Here is a 23,083-nt window from a genome sequence, read left to right as displayed (position 1 = left end):
GAAAGGGTCTCGATGCTTTCCGAATGCACTGTATGTGTTCCCCTTAATCCCCCCTTCCCTAATTAGGTCTTAGTGTTAGTTAAATACTCTTCAACCAGTGTAGACGAAGGGGAGGAGAGAGGTTAAATAAGCATTTTTAAGCCTTGAGACAACTGAGACATGCATTGTGTATGTGTTCCGTTCAGAGGGTAAATGGGCAAGACAAAATATTTGAGTGCTTTTGAATAGGGTATGTATGGTAGTAGGTGTAGGTTGTTTTTTTTAAATGTATTTTTTTTGACCAGCCCACCCAACAAAAATATGGTCCGACCCATCTGGCATTTGCCAGAATTGCCTGATGGCCAATCCTCCCATGCTTGAGAGATGTACATAGAGGAAAGCTCCCTCTCTCTGTATGGATGTGAGGTGCCAGCCAATTAACTTTCACTCAGCATCAAACAGATTCCCGGGTAATGAAATGAGAGACAGAGAGCAGATCGCAGTAGCCCCCACCTTCAACAACAGACAATTTCTTATTGAATTGAAATGAACATTAGACACCTATTGTCACGCCCTGACCTTAGAGATCCTTTTTATGTCTCTATTTTGGTTTGGTCAGGGCGTGAGTTGGGTTGGGCATTCTATGTTTTCTATTTCTGTGTGTTTGGCCGGGTGTGGTTCTCAATCAGAGGCAGCTGTCCATCGTTGTTTCTGAGAACCATACTTAGGTAGCCTTTTCCCACCTGTGTGGTGTGGGTAGTTTTCTGTTTTAAATAAAAAACAACATGAACATTTACGACGCTGCGCTTTGGTCCTCACCTTCTCCATACGACGACCGCTACACCTATCTTAGACTGTATATAATAAACTGGTATTTTTTTCCCTCCCCACTCTCTCTTTCTTCCTCTCATTCATAGTTAGTAAAAGAAGCAGAAATAATGATTTGTGAGTGTACATATACATTTATAGAGTCCTGCGGCCTGGTTGTATCTGTAAGACAGAAACAGTGAGATCTGTAAAAGGTGGAGAGTCAATAGGCATTAGTTACTGTGTTTCCTAACCTCAGCGCCCCTTAGAGAGTTAGACAGATCATTATTTTTTTTGTAAAAGTAGGGCTCTAGGATCTTACACTAATCCAGAAGTCATAGAAGAGCCCTACAGCACTTTACATCAATATAACCAGAGGAGATACATTTGTTATTTATGTCAACTTATCCCTTTCACCCAAACACTGCCACCGGAGACATGATTGTGCATATTTCTACCGTTGCAGTTGCGAAACTCCACTTTATGTCGCTTTGAGTCCATGCCAAATGTATTTTCTATGCCTGTAGTAAGCTGCAAAGGTCTTGCATTCTACTTTCGCATTCCCCAAAGCGACACTTAAATGTATGAACAGTCACTTACCAAGCATTATCTTTGGTTGGAAAAAGGAGCCAAACGCACATAAAAGGAAAAGTGACAAGGAATGATGTGTTGGCATTTTTATAATTCAATTTATTACACATTGATAAAAATGTCAACATGACTTTTTTCCTCTCTTTTATTTAAAGACTTATGCAGAGAATCAGATTCTACAGAGGGCCATATCATAACAAAACCAAACATTTACAGAAGGTATACCTTTCCACCCAATCCAACAGAATACTACCCCATCTCCATCATCGTTTGGCTTGTATCATACATTATATACCACAAACACAACAGTGAGTGTGGATGTGTTTTACCCCTCACCCATTATATATCTTCAACATTTGTGCTTTAAAAAAATGAGGTTTTATTTCTAAATTAATCGTTTTTTTTTTTTTATGCCTGATAAATAAAAACACAAGAAAACAAAAAACTCCCACAAGTACCTAACATTGATCAAAGACCCAACTTTGAAAAGCAAGTACTGTCCAGAACAACAGTTCTAAATGGGGGATTACTTGGTCTCCAACATAGGGGATCGGTTTGCGATGCATTTATATACATGTTACAGCTGCTGTATGTGAAAGGAGAAGGGGTTGGAAGCTCATGTTTGCAAATGTGCCACAGATTCCACAGCCAGTGCTCTGGAACAGATACGATGCCTTCCTAAATGAGTATGAAAAAAATAACAACACTGGTGGAGGTCCACTTTCCACTCTGAATGGCAGGAAGTGTATTTTAGCTGAGGTTTTAATTAGCAAACAATATATAGAAACTCTTCTTTGATTTTGCTATCTTTAAAGCTAAATGAAAAAGGAAAAACATTTATCTACCCACTTAGCAATTTATCATCACTGATTATTAGCAAATCCTCAAATAGAATTATTCACGTGAACTTAATATACAGTACTTTTCTGGTTTTTCCATTGACTCCATTTATTGCCATAAAAAAAAAAGCCATCAAAGCCATCTCCCCATCAATAGATCGACCTGTTCATCAAAAATAAAGAAGAGTAATTCACGATTACCCAGCAGAAATATGGTTAAAAGTCTAAGGATGCATGGTTGATTAAAGAGTTAAGCTTTTTACAAGAGCTTGTTCATTTGAAAACACAGGGGTCAGGGAAAGAGGCTAATTAACGTGTTTCAAAGCGGTCCTTGGATAGCACAAAGCGGACTACGTGAATGTAAAGGACGCTTCTAATGTGAAAAAATGCCTAACAATAGGTTGGTACAAACAATATTTATTATCTTGGGTAGTATTTTTCTATTAAATAGTCATATATGCATTATGTATATTATTTATCCTTTTTTTCGTCATGATAGTAAACATCCATACAATAGGTTTAAATTGAAATATCTAAATATTTATATTTATACATTTCACACAGGACTTGTGTGCACTTGCATACTGAAAAGCCTTCTATCTCCAGCAACAGATCCTCTCAATCGGTCATAATGCAACCGACTCACTCCTTCTCCCTCTGGGATGCTCTACCCTTCTCACCCCTGTGCACTGATCTACAATACACACTAGTCAGTCTACACAGTCCAGAGATATCGTCACCACTGCACAATGTCCAGTACTACAATACCCATTTATTGTAAAAACACCACAACCCATGCCATACAATGCCCCCACTCTCAATTTGGATCATGGTTTTCTGAAAGCAAATTGGGTGCTGACGGCTTGAAAACAATAAAGACATGAAGCCCGTGACCGTTATTCCAAAGAGTTTTTGGATAGCGACGCTGCACATGGAACTATGATTTCTGAGAGGTCAACATAAAGCTATGGATATCACCCCGGAGAATGCTGTTTTTTTTTTAAAAAGCCCTTGCTAATCGATATTGCTACATTAACATAATTTGAGGACAATTAACTTCAACTTTCCACATCTGAGAAAACATCTCTTTGTGTATGTTTGAATGTGAAAAAATAAAATCAATAAAAAGAAACCAACAATATTTGTTTTAACATGTTCGGTTTAGTACCTGTTGGGTCTCTCGGAGGAGGGATTGATATCATGCTACAAAAATATAGGTATTCGATACTATCATAGAACTACAAGACATTTCCTGTGTGTAGGACACAGCACTAGCCCATCACGTTTGATGCCTCTGTGTTCTCTCCCATCAACATCAAGCAGCAACAAATGCAGTCAAAAATGAACATTCCCCTAACGGCATGTGAGACTGAAGGCAGTGTAGCTGGTACTTTCTGAGTGTTGTCTAAAACATCGTCAACAGAAGATGGGAACCACGGCGCCTTCACAGGGTCACGGAAATAGAGCAGGATGTAAAACTTAGTGCCATGAATCAAGGGAGTAGCCAATCCCTAGTTAAACCCTGAAAATGTAAAAGGCACTGCTCTTCACTCTCAATGCATTTGCCACCGCCCGCCCGTTGCAATGCTTACTGCTGGCAGCCCTCTTAGAAACTAAACAATGCTGCTGACAGTCCTCTGGGCCCTGTAGAAATTCTTCTATGCCATAGAAACCAGAAACCAAAGTAAATAATAATAGTGTTTTGTTTTATTCTAAATATAAAATGCATTCCGACATTTAGATTTGACAGTTTTACATTCTTACTCATTTAGTAACCCGCCCCAGACTTTGACACATTGTTGTTGTTAGTGTGTACATAGCTATGGGATTTAGTTGAATAGATAGGAACTTATATTTCAATTATAACCACTGGCAATGTTGACCAGCCATCGGTGGAACACTGACTTGGTAAGGAACTGTCACTTAGGAGTGAACCAGTGAATACTCTCTTCATACAAACTTTTTCTTAAATGTTTCGTAAAAAAAAAAAGAAAATGTTCTCTGCCACATGTTGAATATTAATACCCTTTAGTTACACTTTTGCAAAAGCTTAAACGTAATATTGACATCTCTAACACTTGATACTATTTACAAAAAAAAAATCGAAATAAATTGTATTCATAATGTTGCACATACATGATTGAATCGTTTCTATCCTCTTCTTAAAACCCATGAATGAATGACATTGTTTCCACTGAGACATGTTTTATTGCTATTGCTGAACCCCTATCTTGATTCTTTCAACAAAGGAAATGAACAACCCCAAAACATCAACGACAGAGAATGGAAGAATATTTGACAGAGATTGCAGGTAGCATTTTGTCACTGATTTCAAACAAACTAGGCCATCAGTCAAATGTTGATTGGTCTTTGAGAAGAGAAATTCCCAGTCCATGCAAAAAAACACAATTTTCTTTTACAGTGGCAATGATCTAATGCAAAACAACAACTAAACATATATCAGAAAACTAAAACAAAGAATAGATCTTTATAAATTGTTGGGCTATGTGAATTTGTAGAATAGCATTCTCTTGCGTATATCATGTATTATTTATAGCATATTTTCTTTAGTAGCATAATCTCTCCCTCCCAAAACAATTCCCATTATAGTCATCACATTGCTCTGATCCTAAAACCTTTTCTCTTTTTTACATTTTGGAAGGTACAGTATTTGACATTGAAGCAATGTGGCGACTGGGAACTCAACCGGCTTTGGACACCATGTTTTCTGAAAATAAACATTCGGAAAAAAAGAGAAGGGGGGGGATTGGGATTAGTGGGATCCCGGGGTCATCCCCTGTAACTTGGGCTTTTTATTCAAGTAAGTTGCCCAGTAGACCAGGTTAAAGGTTCCGAAGAGTAACGGGAAGGCTATTCTGGCGATCCTGTCGATCTTGCTGACGCTGTTGAAGGTCTTCTTGGCCTCTGGTGGCTTGGGCTTGGGTTCCTCCTTGGGCTCGGTGGGGGGAGGGGGGGCACTTTTGGCAATGGTGGCCAAACCAGGGTCCCTGGCAATGTTTGGAGCGAAGGCTGTGGCAGTGGCGGCGGTGTAGGCGGTGGTGTTGTTCTTCTTCAGGAGGGACTCCTTCTTCTTCTTTTGCTGCAAGGAGGGTAAACCAACAGTGCCTTGGATTATCTCACGAGAAACCAACCAACAAAGCACATTGACGAGCTAACAATTCAAACTGGGGTCATCCTTTATAGATAAGTATTGATGTCTGTTCAAAAAAACATGGCAAAACAGTGTGTGATAATGGCAAGACATTGTGTAAGAGTTTGTCTAATATTTTGTCTCAATTTTGTTTAGGAGCAGGTAGAGACCACACAGTAATGTACTGTACTTCTAACTGCACCAGAAGACTGCAGGAACTCTAAACTATTCATGTTTTTGTCATGTCCCAAGAATCTCATTTGCATTGAGATGAGTTTGTGACATAAAACTAAACCCTCGCTGCTGTGCTCCACCGATAATGTAGAAGTAACTGCTCTGGTTTTGGGTGGAATACCCCCGATAATTATGTTTGAGCTTTGCTATCTTAAAAGCTAGAATCCTTAATTGAAACAATAACAAAGCATTCTTCCTGCCCTTCTTTCACTAGAAAAGCTACGGGATGGGGCTGGTGAAATGTAACCTCTCTCAAATTCATAGACAGCTATTGATGCAAGGACGGACCATCCACGATATCAAATGTATAGTTTTAACGATGTCTGAGGCTATACAGTGTTTCTTTACATTTACGTCGTTAACAAACATCGGAGTAAAACAAGCAGATATTTTAGGTTCTGATGGGGTACGGAAATTGAACTAAGCTCATGAGGCTTTTATTCATTATATTCTTCAATAATCACTGGATAACAACTAAGGATTCTAGGATTAATATATCACAACACATATCATTTACGTGAGATAACACCACTAATACCTTCTCTGGCACCACACTTTTTCCGTCCCAGGCATAGCCCCTCTTTGTGAAATAGTTCACTGTAGCAAACTCAATGAGGGCAGAGAAGACAAAAGCATAGCAGACTGCAATGAACCAGTCCATGGCTGTGGCGTAGGCCACTTTTGGGAGAGAGTTCCTAGCGCTGATACTGAGGGTGGTCATGGTCAGCACAGTTGTCACTCCTGTAGGGACAGAGAGGGAAAATGAGTTACATTCTAGACTAGAATAGATAGACCATGTTCCTGCTTGTTTGGGTTTTACATTGTACGCTAAATAGGCATGTTACGTCCTACAACTACACACTCTGTCCAACCTCGTCTAGAATGTGTGGCCATTTCCAAAATGGGGATGTTCTGGTGAGAATAAAGCACACTGCTGTTGACATATGTAACTTCACACATCTTGAATCAGTACCAACACAATTGGCCACTGGGTAAAATTGCTTAAATGGACAAAGCATAAGCTACCATTATGTTGGCAGCCTGAGCATTACATTTGATTAGCTGGTCGAAAAGCTTGCCAACTTCTCCAATAACCTCCCTGATTCCAGCTTCATGCATTACAATGAACAATGAGACTGCAGCCCCAGAACAATAGGAATTATCACGTAATGCCGGTGGAGGCACATTTATTTTGGATAAAAGCACCAAAAGACATGCGTTTCTTTTTAAGCCTGCATAATACCTGCACACAAAAAGGTTGTATGACTTTAAAAACAGAAAGGTGGAGGGTGTTAAGCCTACAGGATTATGCAAGGTTGTCGTTCTGTACTGTGAACGGGTTTTGTTAAAGCAGAGGGGATCTGAGAAGAGAGTAGGGGGGATCTGAGAAGAGAAGCAGGTCAGGGGATGTCTGTCGGTGCATTGCTCATCCACGCGGACTGCTGCAGATGTTTATACCACAAAACAAAAACAGCTGAGCGGCTTACACAGAGATCTCGGCTGGGGCCAAAGAAGACAATTCAAGGGACAGAATGAGAGGCTGCTTATGAATTAGCCAATATAATATATTATTCCTCCAACACCATAGTGTTACAATGCAATGGTACCGGGTGTACAGGTTTAGGGAACGGGCAATGCGCGCCTCGTCATATGTTGATAGACTACTGTGACGTTGTCTCTCCCTGCTCTGCTCTGCTTGGAAGACTTAGTTCACTGAGACTGAAGTGGAAAGATGAGACACACATCAGAGAATCAGCCTGATGCTGTATAGACTGACACTTTGTGACTACTGCTTTTGGTCTGGACTTTGGTTGTGTGATGTGGTTTCTACACGACCATAAATTGCTACTGTGGAGCAATTTTCCCTCTAAAGCCACGTAGAGACATGAGAAATTGAACTTTGCCAAGTTCGCCCCATTAGTTTTCACTATATAGATCAACGTTTTTTCTGTGATCGAATCAACATTATATCAGACCCTTTTCAATGCAACAAACCAAAACAAATGTAACTTTGCAAGATTGGGTCTGTGATTTTGCTGCAGGCAGAGCCAGAGCGCAACGGAGTAGAATGATTTTGGTGGGGGTAGCCCACAAGCGGTCTTTCAATCATCGAAGAGTGAATGCGCTTTTCAGTTCAGTTCAGATCAGATCACAGAGCCTTGTGTGTGCACATTTGTTGATATTCTTTGCTAGTTAGCGAGTTATTAGGCCAGTTATAGATACAGTGCATTCGGAAAGTATTCAGACCCCTTTATGTTTTCATTTTTTTTTTAACGTTACAGCCTTGTTCTAAAATGTATTAAATTGTGTTTTTTTCTCACACTACCCCATCATGACAAAGCAAAAACTGGATTTGAGATATTTTGGCAAAAGCATTAACAATGGAAAACTGAGTACTATGGCAGCAATTACAACCTCAAGTGTTATTATTGGGTATGACGCTACAAGCTTGGCATACCTGTATTTGGGGAGTTTCTCTCATTCTTCTCTGCAGATCTTCTCAAGCTCTGTCCAGTTGGATGGGGAGGGTCGCTGCACAGCTATTTTCAGGTCTCCAGAGATGTTCGTTCGGGTTCAAGTCCAGGCTCTGGCTGGGCCACTCAAGGACATTCAGAGATTTGTCCCGAAGCCACTCCTGCGTTGTCTTGGCTGTGTGCTTAGGGTCATTGTCCTGTTGGAAGGTAAAACTTTGCTCCATTCTGAGGTCCTGAGCGCTCTGGTGCAGGTTTCCGCTAAGGATCTTTCTGTACTTTGCTCCGTTCATCTTTCCCTCAATCCTGATTAGTCTCTCAGTCCCTGCTGCTGAAAAACATCCCCACAGCATGATGTTTCCACCACTATGCTTCACCGTATCGATGGTGCCAGGTTTCCTCCAGGCCAAATAGTCCAATCTTGATTTGATCAGGACAAATAATAATTTTTCTTATGGTCTGAGAGTTCTTTAGGTGCATTTTGGCAAACTCCAAACGGGCTGCCACGTTATTTTTACTGAGGAGTGGCTTCCGTCAGGCCACTGCACTATAAAGGCCTTATTGGTGGAGTGCTGCAGAGATTGTTGTCCTTCTGGAAGGTTCTTCCATCTCCACAGAGGTACTCTGAAACTCCCTGACCAAGGCCCTTCTCCCCTGATTGCTCAGTTTGGCCGGGCGGCCAGCTCTAGAAAGAGTCTTAGTGGTTCCAAACTTCTTCCATTTAAGAATGATGGAGGCCACTGTGTTCTTGGGGACCTTCAATGCTGCAGTAATGTTTTGGTAGCCTTTCCCAGATCTGTTTCCCTTGACACAATCCTGTCTGAGCTCTTCGGATAATTTCTTCAACCTAATAGCTTGTTTTTTGCTCTGATACGCAATGTCAACTGTAGGACCTTATATAGACAGGTGCGTGCCTGATTGAATTGAATTTACCACAGGTGGACACCAATCAAGTTGTAGAAACATCTCAAGGATGATCAATGGAAACAGGATGCACCTAAGCTCAATTTTGAGTCTCATAGCAAAGGGTCTGAATACTTTTCTTTTTAATAAATGTGCAACATGACTAAAAACCTGTATTTGATTTGTCATTATGGGGTATTGTGTGTAGATTGATGAGAAAAAAATATGTATAACCCATTTCCGAATAAGGCTGTAACGTAACAAAATGTGGAAAAAGTCACAGGGTCTGAATAGTTTCCAAATGCACTGTAAGTATAGATCAGTAATGGGGAGTTACTGCTTTCTACAAAAGTATAAAACATGTAGGCTACATTTCAGTCAGGTAAAAAGCTTATGTCTTAATTAAAGGTGGAGTGTTGTATTTTAAGACAGGCTTGAACATATGCAAATAAGTCTATAGGCAGAGAGGTATCCAACATTGTCAAATTATGTGTATGGTAATAACAATTGTTTTTATTTTGTAAAATGGTTTCTTGCATCATACAAAACAATGCAATGCAATTCAAAGTCACATATTTAGCCCATGTTGATACAGACCTTGAAAAAAAATCATTTACTATTGTGAAGCCCTTCATAATGTAAAAAAAATGTTTTAAATGTAATGTAAGCCTGCATTGAACACCACATACAGTATAGGCTACTGTCAGCTAAATCATATACATCAAAATCTATTTACATGTGAAAATGTTCAGGGATTTGTTTATTGTCATGCCTGCTCCCACTCTCCTTCCCTGGTGCTCGAGGTCGCCAGGCTGCCCTGCATTACACACTCCTGCCACCATCCTTACGCACCTGCTCCCCTCATGAAGCGCATCAGCGTTTCATTACACTCACCTGGACTCACTCACCAGTGTTTATTTCCTCCCCTATATCTGTCTGTTCCTGAGGTTGTCCCCCGCTTCAGCGTTAAAGTTCGTATGTCTTTGTATTACCCGGTTCTGACACTGTTCCTGTCCTGTTCCATGTCAGTGCTAAATTAAATGTTCAACTCTCTGTACCTGCTTCTCATCTCCAGCGTCGGTTCTTACACTTAGTTGGTTTGTTCATAGGCCTACATTATGCTCAAATAGCCACAATAGTCTATTGGCTACTGTCTAAAACTGTAAGTGTACAGCCTCAGTGTTCCCTGTAAACGCGCACCGGAAGATGCACAACATTTTCACAATGTTCAGTGCCCAAACAAATTTCAGGGAACATTACTGGGGAGTCCAGATTATTCTTATTAATTCTATTCCTTTTTCATTTATTTTGTTAAGGAGAATAGAATAAATAAAAAAATGTTCTATTCTTTAAAGCTAAACTACCCATTTGAACCAACTTCCCTGGTTTTAAACGGCCTATGTGGCATTGATATGAGTCAGAAACATAAATGATTTTGTCAAAATTGACTACAAAGGGTAAATGTGACCGACCGGCTCAATTTGGTCTTATGTAGCAAAACGTGTTTTTTACATTGGATAAAAGTAGAGACTCATAGCTAGACAATTGTATATCACACATTACAGTTGAGGAACAATGGGAAAGTAATTATGCTTTGAAAGTTGATAAACTTGTAATCTCACTTTTGAGAAAATGGCCCTTGAATGTTTTGGTACACCCACTGGAGAGCTCCACCCATTCAGCATTGTTCACTCCCTCTTATTAAGCTTTAGCCCCACCCATTTCTTTAGATTCACATGTGAGGCCATGTACTAAACAACCAAAAATGTCAAGACTAAAGGCTGGTTTATACTATGGGTGTGTTCGCAAATTTAATTTGGAGTGCCTGTGTGCTCTGGGCATTCATAGACTCAGAGCGTTGTCAAATTGTCCGTTCATAACTGAACGCTCTGGCCGAGGAGTAGGGTTGACACAAGTGTTCTGACTTAACAACAACAGTCAAGCACCCAAGAAAACTGGCTAACATTGGCTAGCTTGCTAGCTATTTCCAGACACAAATGAGAGAACAGCTCACTCTGACCGTTTTGTTTTAGAGCTGGTTAGGCTGTTTTTATGTTATCCAGAGCGTTGGTGACTGGAACTGTGCTACTGGCAACAATTTAGTTCTGCTTTTTTGTCTACGTTTACTGACACCGGCCATATTCAACAGGTGTTGAGCGTCTGTAACTTCATCAGTAATTCTGCACTCTGGCACCTTCAGATGAGAGTGCTCTGAAATCAGAGTAGATAGCAAGAGCGAATTTACCAGCTACATCTATGGACAGTTGTCGCAGAGACATCATGAACATTCTATTGAAATGGTTACTTGCATAGTGCAGTCTTTTGTTTAGACATGTAGCTAGCTAGCTAAACAATGAACTATAATCCCAACTCATAACGTTATTACCCTGCATGAATCTGCAGGTAACTAACCAACCAGGTTCAATGTTAGCTAGCTAACATTAGTCTATAACTGGCAATGCAAATGGCTCTGAGATACTAATAATATTACTTCAATGGTCATACACGTAATGTTAGCTAGCGAGCCAGCCAGCTAATGTTAGCTAGCTAGCTAACAGTACACTTTGACTTTAAATGAAAACAACTTTCTGACAAAATTAGAAACGTGTAATATCTGAAAATATAGTTAGCTAGACTATATTACCCATATACATGGATGGACGCTTCACATTCTCTGTCACGGATGCCATGGTTGCCCTTAGTTTGAAGATGTAATCCGGAGACAGGTGTTTTATATAACAGCGTTCTGTGTGTTCTCTGGTCGACTCCGTCTGCATATTTGCAATCAAATGCCAGAATTTTCTCCATCTTCTTAAAAATCATACTCTAATTCCACTGATTTCAAAAGCAACACTTATGCAGTTCTGCTACGTGATGTGTTAGAAAGGATAAGCTACACATACTGACCAGCTCATGTTATAGACAGAACCATGCTACATGGCAGATCAATCCGAACTCATCTCTCGGCATGTCCGGCCCACTCATTATCTCAGCCAATCATGGCTAGCGGGAAGGTTGTTGGCTTTTTCCGTGGCTAAACCAACTAGGCTCATGATTTAACAATTTTATTCCGATTTATAGATGACATACAAGTTTTTTATTACGGCACATGAACATTCACATGATTCAGAAGGAATTTCTGCCAAATTATTTTATTTTTTAATAAAAAAAAAAAAGAAAGAATAAGGTTACATTCAAATGGCTCTCCTGTGAAGTAGTGACAAATGCCTAGTTTCCTGAAACGAGTCACAAATAGGATCATTTTGGTCATAAAGTCAGTTTTGTAAGTGAGTACGTCACAACTAACTGGAAGGTTTGGTATGGATTATGATCAGGCCCAGTGCCCACTAACACGAGATAAGCAGCTGTGCTGATTGCACTCTATCAGCTGCGTGCGCTCTATTGAATCATAGCAGCCAGAACCTCCAGACAGTGAGACAGACCTGCCCATTACATAGCGCATCAGTCTTGTTTACAAGTTTGGGGTCGGTCACTTAGAAAAGCACATTTTTTGTACATTCAAATTACATCAAATTGATCAGAAATACAGTTTAGACATTGTTAATGTGGTAAATGACTATTGTAGCTGGAAATGGCAGATTTTTTTATGGAATATCTACATAGGCGTACAGAGGTCCATTATCAGCAACCATCACTCCTGTGTTCCAATGGCACGTTGTGTTAGCTAATCCAAGTTAATAATTTTAAAAGGCTAATTGATCATTAGAAAACCCTTTTCCAATTATGTTTCTCAAACTAGACACCTCTAATGTACTTATCCTCTTGCTCAGTTGTGCACCGGGGCCTCCAACTCTTCTTTCTATTCTGGTTAGGGCCAGTTTGCGCTGTTCTGTGAAGGGAGTAGTAAACAGCCTTGTACGAGATCTTCAGTTTCAATTTCTCGCATGGAATAGCCTTCATTTCTCAGAACAAGTATAGACTGACGAGTTTCAGAACAAAGTGCTTTGTTTCTGGTCATTTTGAGCCTGTAATCGAACCCACAAATGCTGATGCTCCAGATACTCAACTAGTCTAAAGAAGGCCAGTTTAATTGCTTCTTTAGTCTGTATAACAGTTGTCAGCTGTGCTAACATACTTGCAAAAGTGTTTTCTAATGATCAATTAGCCTTTTAAAATGATAAACTTGGATTAGCTAACACAACGTGCCATTGGAACACAAATGTGCTTTTCTTCCAAAAACAAGGATATTTCTAAGTGACCCCAAACTTTTGAACGGTAGTGTAAGTCAACACATCGCCAGTGTTATGTTGAAATATCCCTTGGCCCTAAAACCTTTATGGAGTGGGTACTTGCTGATATGTTTGATAGTGTCAATTACTTGAGAATGGAGATGATCAGAACACACTTGTATCCCGACTGCAACTTGTCAATATTTCAAAACCCATTTGCGAGCATCTTGTGTCCCCCCACGACTTGTTTTGTAAAATGATTCCCTATGAAACACTGCCAAACAGATGCACACTCTGGTAATAGATAGTGAGAAAGTTATAAAAAAACAAATGGCACCAAAGCACACACGTCGCCACTCACCAGTGACCTAATTGTGGCCTGGCTGCTCAATGTGCCTGCTAGCTAATAACATTACTTTCTAGCATCATTGAAAAAGTTTCAACTTAGCTCGCTAGCAAGTGATTTTTTGGCACTGATAGCTTGTACTTTATTTACGATAGTTTACCAGCTTGCAAATCAGTCAGCATGACTGTGTAGCATGCATACAACTCCATTCAGTGCACAGTAAGTAATGCTTAACTTGGCTCATTAGTACTATATAGTATCACACTCAAATACACATAACAGCAGCGCCATCTATTTGCTTGGCGACATCTCGTAACATCTTCCTTTGCCGCAACACATGCAGATAACTCGTCCTCGACTCATGAACAGGAGAACTGGGTTAGACTCTTGCCAGTGACAACATTACACTGTTAACCAAAACTTATTCAAGTACCTTCAATGAGCATCAACTTTAAAGTCAAGAAGCAGACTACCCGTTTTCCTCTTACAAATATAAATGCAAAAAATATATATACAGTGCCTTGCGAAAGTATTCGGCCCCTTTGAACTTTGCGACCTTTTGCCACATTTCAGGCTTCAAACATAAAGATATAAAACTGTATTTTTTTGTGAAGAATCAACAACAAGTGGGACACAATCATGAAGTGGAACGACATTTATTGGATATTTCAAACTTTTTTAACAAATCAAAAACTGAAAAATTGGGTGTGCAAAATTATTCAGCCCCCTTAAGTTAATACTTTGTAGCGCCACCTTTTGCTGCGATTAAAGCTGTAAGTCGCTTGGGGTATGTCTCTATCAGTTTTGCACATCGAGAGACTGACATTTTTTCCCATTCCTCCTTGCAAAACAGCTCGAGCTCAGTGAGGTTGGATGGAGAGCATTTGTGAACAGCAGTTTTCAGTTCTTTCCACAGATTCTCGATTGGATTCAGATCTGGACTTTGACTTGGCCATTCTAACACCTGGATATGTTTCTTTTTGAACCATTCCATTGTACATTTTGCTTTATGTTTTGGATCATTGTCTTGTTGGAAGACAAATCTCCGTCCCAGTCGCAGGTCTTTTGCAGACTCCATCAGGTTTTCTTCCAGAATGGTCCTGTATTTGGCTCCATCCATCTTCCCATCAATTTTAACCATCTTCCCTGTCCCTGCTGAAGAAAAGCAGGCCCAAACCATGATGCTGCCACCACCACGTTTGACAGTGGGGATGGTGTGTTCAGCTGTGTTGCTTTTACGCCAAACATAACGTTTTGCATTGTTGCCAAAAAGTTCAATTTTGGTTTCATCTGACCAGAGCACCTTCTTCCACATGTTTGGTGTGTCTCCCAGGTGGCTTGTGGCAAACTTTAAACGACACTTTTTATGGATATCTTTAAGAAATGGCTTTCTTCTTGCCACTCTTCCATAAAGGCCAGATTTGTGCAATATACGACTGATCGTTGTCGTATGGACAGAGTCTCCCACCTCAGCTGTAGATCTCTGCAGTTCATCCAGAGTGATCATGGGCCTCTTGGCTGCATCTCTGATCAGTCTTCTCCTTGTATGAGCTGAAAGTTTAGAGGGACGGCCAGGTCTTGGTAGATTTGCAGTGGTCTGATACTCCTTCCATTTCAATATTATCGCTTGCACAGTGCTCCTTGGGATGTTTAAAGCTTGGGAAATCTTTTTGTATCCAAATGCGGCTTTAAACTTCTTCACAACAGTATATCTGACCTGCCTGGTGTGTTCCTTGTTCTTCATGATGCTCTCTGCGCTTTTAACGGACCTCTGAGACTATCACAGTGCAGGTGCATTTATACGGAGACTTGATTACACACAGGTGGATTGTATTTATCATCATTAGTCATTTAGGTCAACATTGGATCATTCAGAAATCCTCACTGAACTTCTGGAGAGTTTGCTGCACTGAAAGTAAAGGGGCTGAATAATTTTGCACACCCAATTTTTCAGTTTTTGATTTGTTAAAAAAGTTTGAAATATCCAATAAATGTCGTTCCACTTCATGATTGTGTCCCACTTGTTGTTGATTCTTCACAAAAAAATACAGTTTTATATCTTTATGTTTGAAGCCTGAAATGTGGCAAAAGGTCGCAAAGTTCAAGGGGGCACTGTATATAATCTTTTAGATGAAACAACATAGTCTTTGGAGTATCTCACAGGTGCCCTGGTATTTACCTTGGTTCTGGTGTGTCTCAGAGTTATATTTTGAGGAGGTGGGGCTGCTTCCATATCAGCAGCCTGTTGTTCACCACCAGCTTGAATGGCGGGTTCCTCCCATGGTCCCCAATCATCCTCATCCATATTTGTTTGATGGTCGTTCGCGGGGATCCTGAGTTGTTCAGTCACTGGCCAAATGGCTTTTCTGTTTCTCCCATATTGTTTACCATTCACTATTACTTCATATGACCGGTCCCTGAGTTGATCAGTGCATATGCCCAGCGTCCAAGCGCTGGCTGAGCTGTTGGGGTGGAGAAGAATCCTTACCGTTTGTCCTTGGACGATGTTGCCGCATGTCACAGGCATGTGTGTCATAGTGGTGTTTTGCTGTCAGCCCTTTTTGTAGTTTTTCTTGGAATTAAATTTTTTACCACTTGCGGTTTGAGATGTTTTGTCATGGTGGGTAGGATCGTGCGTGTGCATTTGGACATGAGTAGCTGTACCGGAGAACTGTTAAGTCTCTCTATTCGAGTATTCCGCCATCGGAGCCTTTCATAGGAGCGTTTTGGCAATTTTCACAGCTGATTATGCGTTTCCATTGCTTTGGCTGTGATACGGTGATGATGTCACATGTTTAAAGTCCCGCTCATCAGCAAATGCCACCACCCCCCTTCTCATTCTGTGTGGACAATGCCGTGTCTGGTGTGGTGTCCGTCAGCTCATCGAGCTCCCAGCAGTCCAAGTAATAATCGACCATGATGAGGTGTAGTTGCTTCTGTTGACTGTGAGTAAGTCCATCCCGATCTTGGACCATGGGAGGGGAGGGATTTGGTGGAGGATGAGTGTCTCCTTTTTTTGTCTCTTCTGGATGGAGTTGCAGGTTGCACATTTGCTCATAAAGATCTACACCCTCTGTCATCCTTGGTCAGAAAACAGCATCACGTGCCTTTCTGAGACTGGCCAACTATGCTTCAGTGGCCAGAGTGTATTTTGTGTAGAAAGTTAGCTCGTATCATGTCAGGGATAAATATCACTCAATTTTCTGTGGTGAGCTCCTCTTTGTACGTCCAGAAATCTTTCAGTGTGTGACTCAGCCTGTTTGGCTCCAGGCCAGCTGTTGTTTATTTGTGTGTAAAGAGCCCGAAACAGTGGATCCTGAGAGCAGTGTGCTTTGATTGACTCCACTGTCTTAGTTGAGATGTTGACATCACTGGTGTGATCCAGGTCAGTTGTGGCTAGACCCATAGCGTAGACCATGGCTGGTGTTTGCATTTGTCTGTGCTCTGTGGTTGATTGAGCTGTTCTGGAAAGGAAGTCAACTACATGTAGTTCTTTGCCTTGTTTGTATTGCACGTGGAGTTGGTATATTTGTAGCCATAGCAACATTCTCTGCAGTTGCTTGGGTGCTGTGAGTAATAATTTCTTGAAGATCGTCTCAAGCGGTTTGTGGATGCTGTGTATTGTGATGAACTCTCTGCAGTGCAGATACTGGTCAAACTTGACACATGTAAAAACAATGGGGAGACATTATTTCTCAATCTGTGCATACCTTTGTCCTGTCTGAGTCAATGTTCTGGAGGCAAATTCAACAGGTTGTCCTTTCTGTAGAAGGGCTGCGCCCAAACCTGTCTCACTGGCATCACACTGCCGTGTGACTTCATTCAGGTTGTAGTATTTGAGCACTGGATGTTGTGTGACTAACTGTTTGATAGTCTTCAACTGCTGCGTCATGCTGTGGTAGCATGTCCATTCAATGTCCTTGTCAGTCAGTCTTCTGAGCAGCTCACACACATCAGATAGGTGGGGCATGCATTTTGCAAGATAGTTCACAAACCCCAACAGCCGCTGTAGTGACTTGACGTCAGTCGTTGTACCCATGTTCTGAATGGCTGTTATTTTCTCTGGGTCAGGGCGAAGGCCCTCTGTGGTGAGAAGATGACCCATGTATGTCACACTAGGTAGCTTTAACAATAATGTATTTTTGTTCAGCTTCAGGTTGACATCTCTTACTCTGCAGGAGAGCTGTAAGGTTTCTGTCATGATCTGCAATAACCTCTTCGTGTCACCACATCCATAGAGTAGAATGTCATCTGCGATCACGCTCACTCCTTTTAGTCTCTCTAGTACTTCACACTGCCTGCGCTGGTATTCTTCATCTGCTGACTTGCTTCCAAATGGCATTCTCAGCCATCTATACCTGCCTACAGGTGTCCAGAAAGTTGTTAGATCGCTGCTCACTTCATCAACTTTGACTTGCCAATATCCATCTTGGCATCGAGTACTGAGAATAGCTTTGTGTTGCATATCTCTGGTAGAATCTCTTCTGTTGTGGACATCTGGAAGTGAGATCTCAGTAAGGCTTTGTTGAGTGCACTGGGGTTCATACGTATACATAGTTTATCAGGTTTCTCAATGACAACCATGTTGCTGACCCACGGTGTTGGCTCTGTGAATTTTGTGATGATGTCTGCATTGTCCATTGAATGTATGGCCTTTGTGATCCTTTCCTTCAGTGGAATAGGTATCCGTCTTGGTAGCTGCTGCACAGGCCGGGCTGCATTGTCGACCTCAAGGTGTAGCTCTCCAGGAAGGCAGCCAAGCCCATCGAACACGTTCTTGTACTTGGAGATGATCTGCTCAGTTGTTATGATGACCTCAGTGGATGTGGTGCTCGGGGTGTCGACGTAATGTAACACATGGCTGTGGTTCAAATGTAGTAGACTGAGTCTTTCACACGTGTCAGCTGACAGCAGAGGAAGCTGGGATGTCTCCATGACCTGAAATTTGATATGAAACGTTTTTCCATCATGCTTTGAGACTGCATTCTCCTGTTGGCTTTATCAGTGTGCCATCATATAGCGCTTGAGTGTAGCCTTGCTACTGTAGGTAGGAGAACTGGATTGGCGTCTTGTATGATTCGCTGTAGGTCCCCATAGCTTATGACATTCACTGTTGATCCTGTGTCTAGTTGACATTTAATTGTATGGCTGAGGTCATATGTCAATGGCTCATCACTTAGTGGAGATAGCTTAAAACCTGTTTGGGATAGGGGGCGGTATTTTCACGTCCGGATGAAAAGCGTGCCCAAAGTAAACTGCCTGCTACTCAGGCCCAGAAGCTAGGATATGCATATAATTGGTAGATTCGGATAGAAAACACTAAGTTTCCAAAACTGTTATCATTATGTCTGTGAGTATAACATAATTTATTTGGCAGGCGAAATCCCGAGGACAAACCATCCAGGAAATGTGTTTTTTAAGTTGACTGTGTTTTCAATGATATTCTATGGAAATCTAGATTTCTGAGGCATCTGGTTGCAATTCCTGGGGCTTCCACTAGATGTCAAAAGTCTTTAGAAATTGGTTAATTTTTTTTTTTTGAGTAATGAAGAAGTATGTCTGTTCAGACTGAGTGTCGAGTCTAGTGTACTGTTGTGTTTGGGGCGCTCCACTTTCATTTCATCCGCTATTGAATACAGTTCATTCCGTCTTAAATTTTATTGATTATTTATATTTTAAAATACCTAAAGTTGGATTAGGAAAGTTGTTTGAAATGTTTGGACCAAGATTATAGGTAATTTATTAGATCATGTGTAGTCATGTTGGGCGAGTTGGAACCTATGTTGTTCTGAATCAAACGCGCCAAATAAATTGACATTTTGGGGATATAACGACGGAATTAATCGAACAAAAGGACCATTTGTGATGTTTATGGGACATATTGGAGTGCCAACAGAAGAAGATCTTCAAAGGTAAGGCATGAATTATATTGTTATTTCTGAGTTTTGTGTTGCGCCTGGTGGGTTGAAATATGATTGTCATGTGTTTGTTTGATGGGGTGCTGTCCTCAGATAATCGCATGGTTTGCTTTCGCCGTAAAGCCTTTTTGAAATCTGACATGGTGGCTGGATTAACAAGAAGTTAAGCTGTATTTTGGTGTATTGCACTTGTGATTGTATGAAAGTTAAATATTTCTAATAATTTATTTTGAATTTCGCGCTCTGCAATTTCACCGGATGTTGTCGAAATGTCCCGCCAGTGGAACCCCTAGCCGTAAAAGGTTTTAAGGTTAATTAACAATTTCTTTCGTCTCGTCTTCCACAGAATTTACCTGTGAGATGTACCACATTGCATGTTGTTTGGCCATCTGACTCATTATCTTCCTCTAATAGATTCAGTTGAGGTTTGTGCTGTTTACAAACTCTGGCAAAATGGTTTTGTTTGCCACATGCTTTACAGGTGACACCATATGCTAGGCATTTGGCTTTGGATGAACTGAACAACAGTAATGACAGGGTTATTATCCCCTGTAAACTCTGTCTGTTTACAACCATATGTTTGCCGTTTTGATTCTGAATGTCGCTCCCGGGAGGTATAATGTACAGTCTTGGGTTCAATTTTCCTGATTTGCATTTGTGCTTGTTCACTTGAACAATGCATGTCAATAGGTTCTTTGAGCATGTGCACTCACGCAGCTATATCTTTAGTGCCTATGATAAGCCTGTCACAGACTACTTCCTCTCGTAAATACGCCAATTTCACGTGTCTGCCAGCTTCCTCAGATTTGCAATGAACTGCTCTGATGTTTCACATTGACTTTGTTGACACGCATTAAATATGTAACTCTCGTAGATCACGTTCCTGGATGGCTCCAAGTGTTTCTGTAGTGCTTCTATAATCTTTACAGTCAGTTCTCTCTGCTTCAGGCATATGAAGATGCCTCTGTAAAGAGATTACATCATGGTTAGCAGAGTTGCTATGCGTACTTTTGCTTCCTTTTCATCCAGACCGGTAGCTATCTCATTGTGCTATAAAAGTCCAGTTGTTGTATGTTTCGCACTTTATGTCCATAGGCTCACGTACTGAAATTACCGGGTAAGTCATTGTTGTCATTATTCAAATGTTTTGATGCTGGTTAGCTAGTTTGCACGTCCCGTCCTACTATGCGTTTATCCCTGATTAGTCAAGGATATACAGTACCTATTTGGTTCTGAATTCTGACACCATGTTTTGTATGGTGTTGATTCCATACAAAAGCAAGGTAATGTTGATTAGAATGTCTACTTCAGCATCACTGTGTAGCACGCATACAGCTCCATTCAGTGCATAGTAAGTAATGCCTAATGTGGCACACCGCGACTAAGACCTCTGCAAAAAAACTTGTAAATGAATAACAAGATTTCTTGATTTATCTTAGATTCATTCTGACTATTTTAAGGAAATTATTATTTTGAGGAAGTGGCTATGTTGTTGCTACGGTAACCAATGTTTTTTTCTAAACTGTGGGCACGCAAGCCCCGGGACTGCCGCGCAGCTCCCTTGGACTGCTATGCATAAATGTCAGACCGCAGAGAGAAGCACAAGATTGAACTTCACTCAACTTTCTAGAGCAGTGGTCACCAGCCGGAAGTAGTCGATCCCTGAGGCATTCCTAGTCGATTGCCAAACATTTCTGTTAAAAAACCGATAAAGCCTTTTGTGTCCCTATTTTGCTTTTATTGGTCTCGGGCTGTTGGCAGTAGGTGCGCCCGATTCAGCTGCCCTGCATGCCGGGCAGGCAAACTGTTGACATTTCTAACCATTTCATGTGTCTGAAGGTACAAACTCAGCCTCCCGATGGGCCCAGAGAGCAAATCAAGTGCACTATAGGTCTACCACTGGCAGATCGGATGCCTCAGATGACCATGTCTGCAGTAAATAGCAGGCATAAAAGAAAGCTACAGCAAAATTGATACTGTGAGATTTCAAAATGTTTAAAACCATTACTAGAGAGAGACTGTCAACGAATACAGTGAAGCGTTGCTGTATTTATGATTGAGTTCATGTTTAAGTTCATACTCAGCACTGTCAACACTTTTATAAGCCATAAAATGCACATTCTTCCTATTTCCACTACAATAAGCAGTGCAGCGGTAATGAATGTTTAGGAAAGTGTATCTATAGGCTTGTGGTGTTGATATTATTAGCGGCTTGGGTCTTTTTTAATATCGAGGAATATTTCACTTTCTCTGCTCATAGGAGTAACAACATGAATTTGTGCATGAGGCAGACATAATCTGGTGCGACTCGAGTTTCGCCATCCACTGGAAGAGACGGTGTCCCTTTTTGGTCCGTGTCAGTGGAGGAAAGGGAGAGCAGAGGGATGTTGAGAGGTGGACCCTCAGTCTGCTGCTCTCTCCCTCCACTGAGACTGACCATCAGATGCAGGCACCATCAGCCCAGTAAAATAAAAAGCTCATTATTTAAATGTATGCTCACTCAGCAAATGCTCACTCAGCATTTTGACTCAAAGTGATCTTGACTCAGAAAAGGTTGGTGACCACTGTTCTAAAGTTTTCCCTGTTAACACTATTAACATTTCCCTTTACTGTGGCAATTGCGATTGAATCAAGGCAATATTAGCCACTTTCAATGCATCATACCGAAACAAAACTAACTATGCAAGAGATTTTGTTGTAGGCAGAACGCATCGGAGTAGGATTCTATTGCATTGACACGCACTACTCAGCCCGTACTCTACACAGACCAGCACTACTCAGCCCATACTCTACACAGACCAGTGCGGCATAAACAACCAGAGCTGCAGTAAGCTCATATGCAAATAGACCATTTCCATTTATGGATCTATGCCATTACTTTGAACTGGACTGTGTTTAAAGTAGATGCGCTTGTTTTTGAGACCAAAGCGAGAGCTACATGTAGCCACGTGTGCAATTTTTTTCAAATCCTTTAATAGTTAGTGAGATATTAGCCCAGTTATAGATCATTTGTAGTCAGCAATAGGGGAGTGATTGCTTCCTACAAGAGCACAAAATGTGTACATTTCTAGACATCTTTGAAAAGTGAGTCAGGTAAAGACCTTTTATTTTTGTCTTAAAGGGGCAGTGTTATATTTAATTGATTCTCAGTAAGAATGGTATGGAAATAATAATGCATTTGATTTTGTAAAGTGGTTTCTTGCATCAAACAACAAACAACAACACAACAACATTTTCAGTCACCTTCTTGTCTGAAGGACAAGTGGATAAATAGGTTAATGTCAAGCCCTGCATATTGTTTTCAAAAGTCTCATGGAATGTAGGCCTACATTGAACACCATACGTTGGCTGCTACTGTACGCTGAATGATAGAACAGCTATTTTCATGTTCAAATGTTATGGGATGCATTTTCTCCATTGTTTTTGTTGGTAGGCCACTCTGGTAGGCCTACATTATGATAAAATAGCCACAGTAGCCTACTTGACCACTGTTAAAACTGTAACTTAAGGCGGGTACAGCCTCAGTGTTCACAGTAAATGTGTGCTGGAAGATTCACAGAATTTTCACAACGTTCGAGGTTGTGCTCAGCGGAACTGTCATTTGCTCAGAGACAACATTTCTTTCTGAGGGAACGTTGACGGTGACTCAGGAGG

At 41.0% G+C, this 23,083-nt stretch overlaps 1 protein-coding gene across 4 annotated transcripts in view; it reads right to left on the bottom strand.

Annotated features, from left to right (window-relative positions):
• Positions 1 to 1,448: 1,448 nt before the first annotated feature.
• LOC110537753 (gamma-aminobutyric acid receptor subunit alpha-1) overlaps positions 1,449 to 23,083 on the bottom strand; it is a 36,869-nt gene continuing 15,234 nt past the window's right edge. For all 4 annotated transcript variants that reach the window (XM_021624115.2, XM_021624113.2, XM_021624114.2 and 1 more), the window contains exons 9-10: positions 6,140 to 6,342; positions 1,449 to 5,316 (exon numbers count right to left, since the gene is read on the bottom strand). In XM_021624115.2, the coding sequence (XP_021479790.1) occupies positions 4,990 to 5,316; positions 6,140 to 6,342 (530 nt within the window). In that variant the 3' untranslated portion in view covers positions 1,449 to 4,989. The remainder of the gene's footprint in view (positions 5,317 to 6,139; positions 6,343 to 23,083) is intronic.

This window comes from Oncorhynchus mykiss, chromosome 12, assembly GCF_013265735.2.
Source record: "Oncorhynchus mykiss isolate Arlee chromosome 12, USDA_OmykA_1.1, whole genome shotgun sequence".
NCBI classification, from domain to species: Eukaryota; Metazoa; Chordata; class Actinopteri; order Salmoniformes; family Salmonidae; genus Oncorhynchus; species Oncorhynchus mykiss.
The sequence above is the reverse complement of the archived record's forward strand: the minus strand, read 5'-3'. Positions and strand labels throughout refer to the sequence as shown.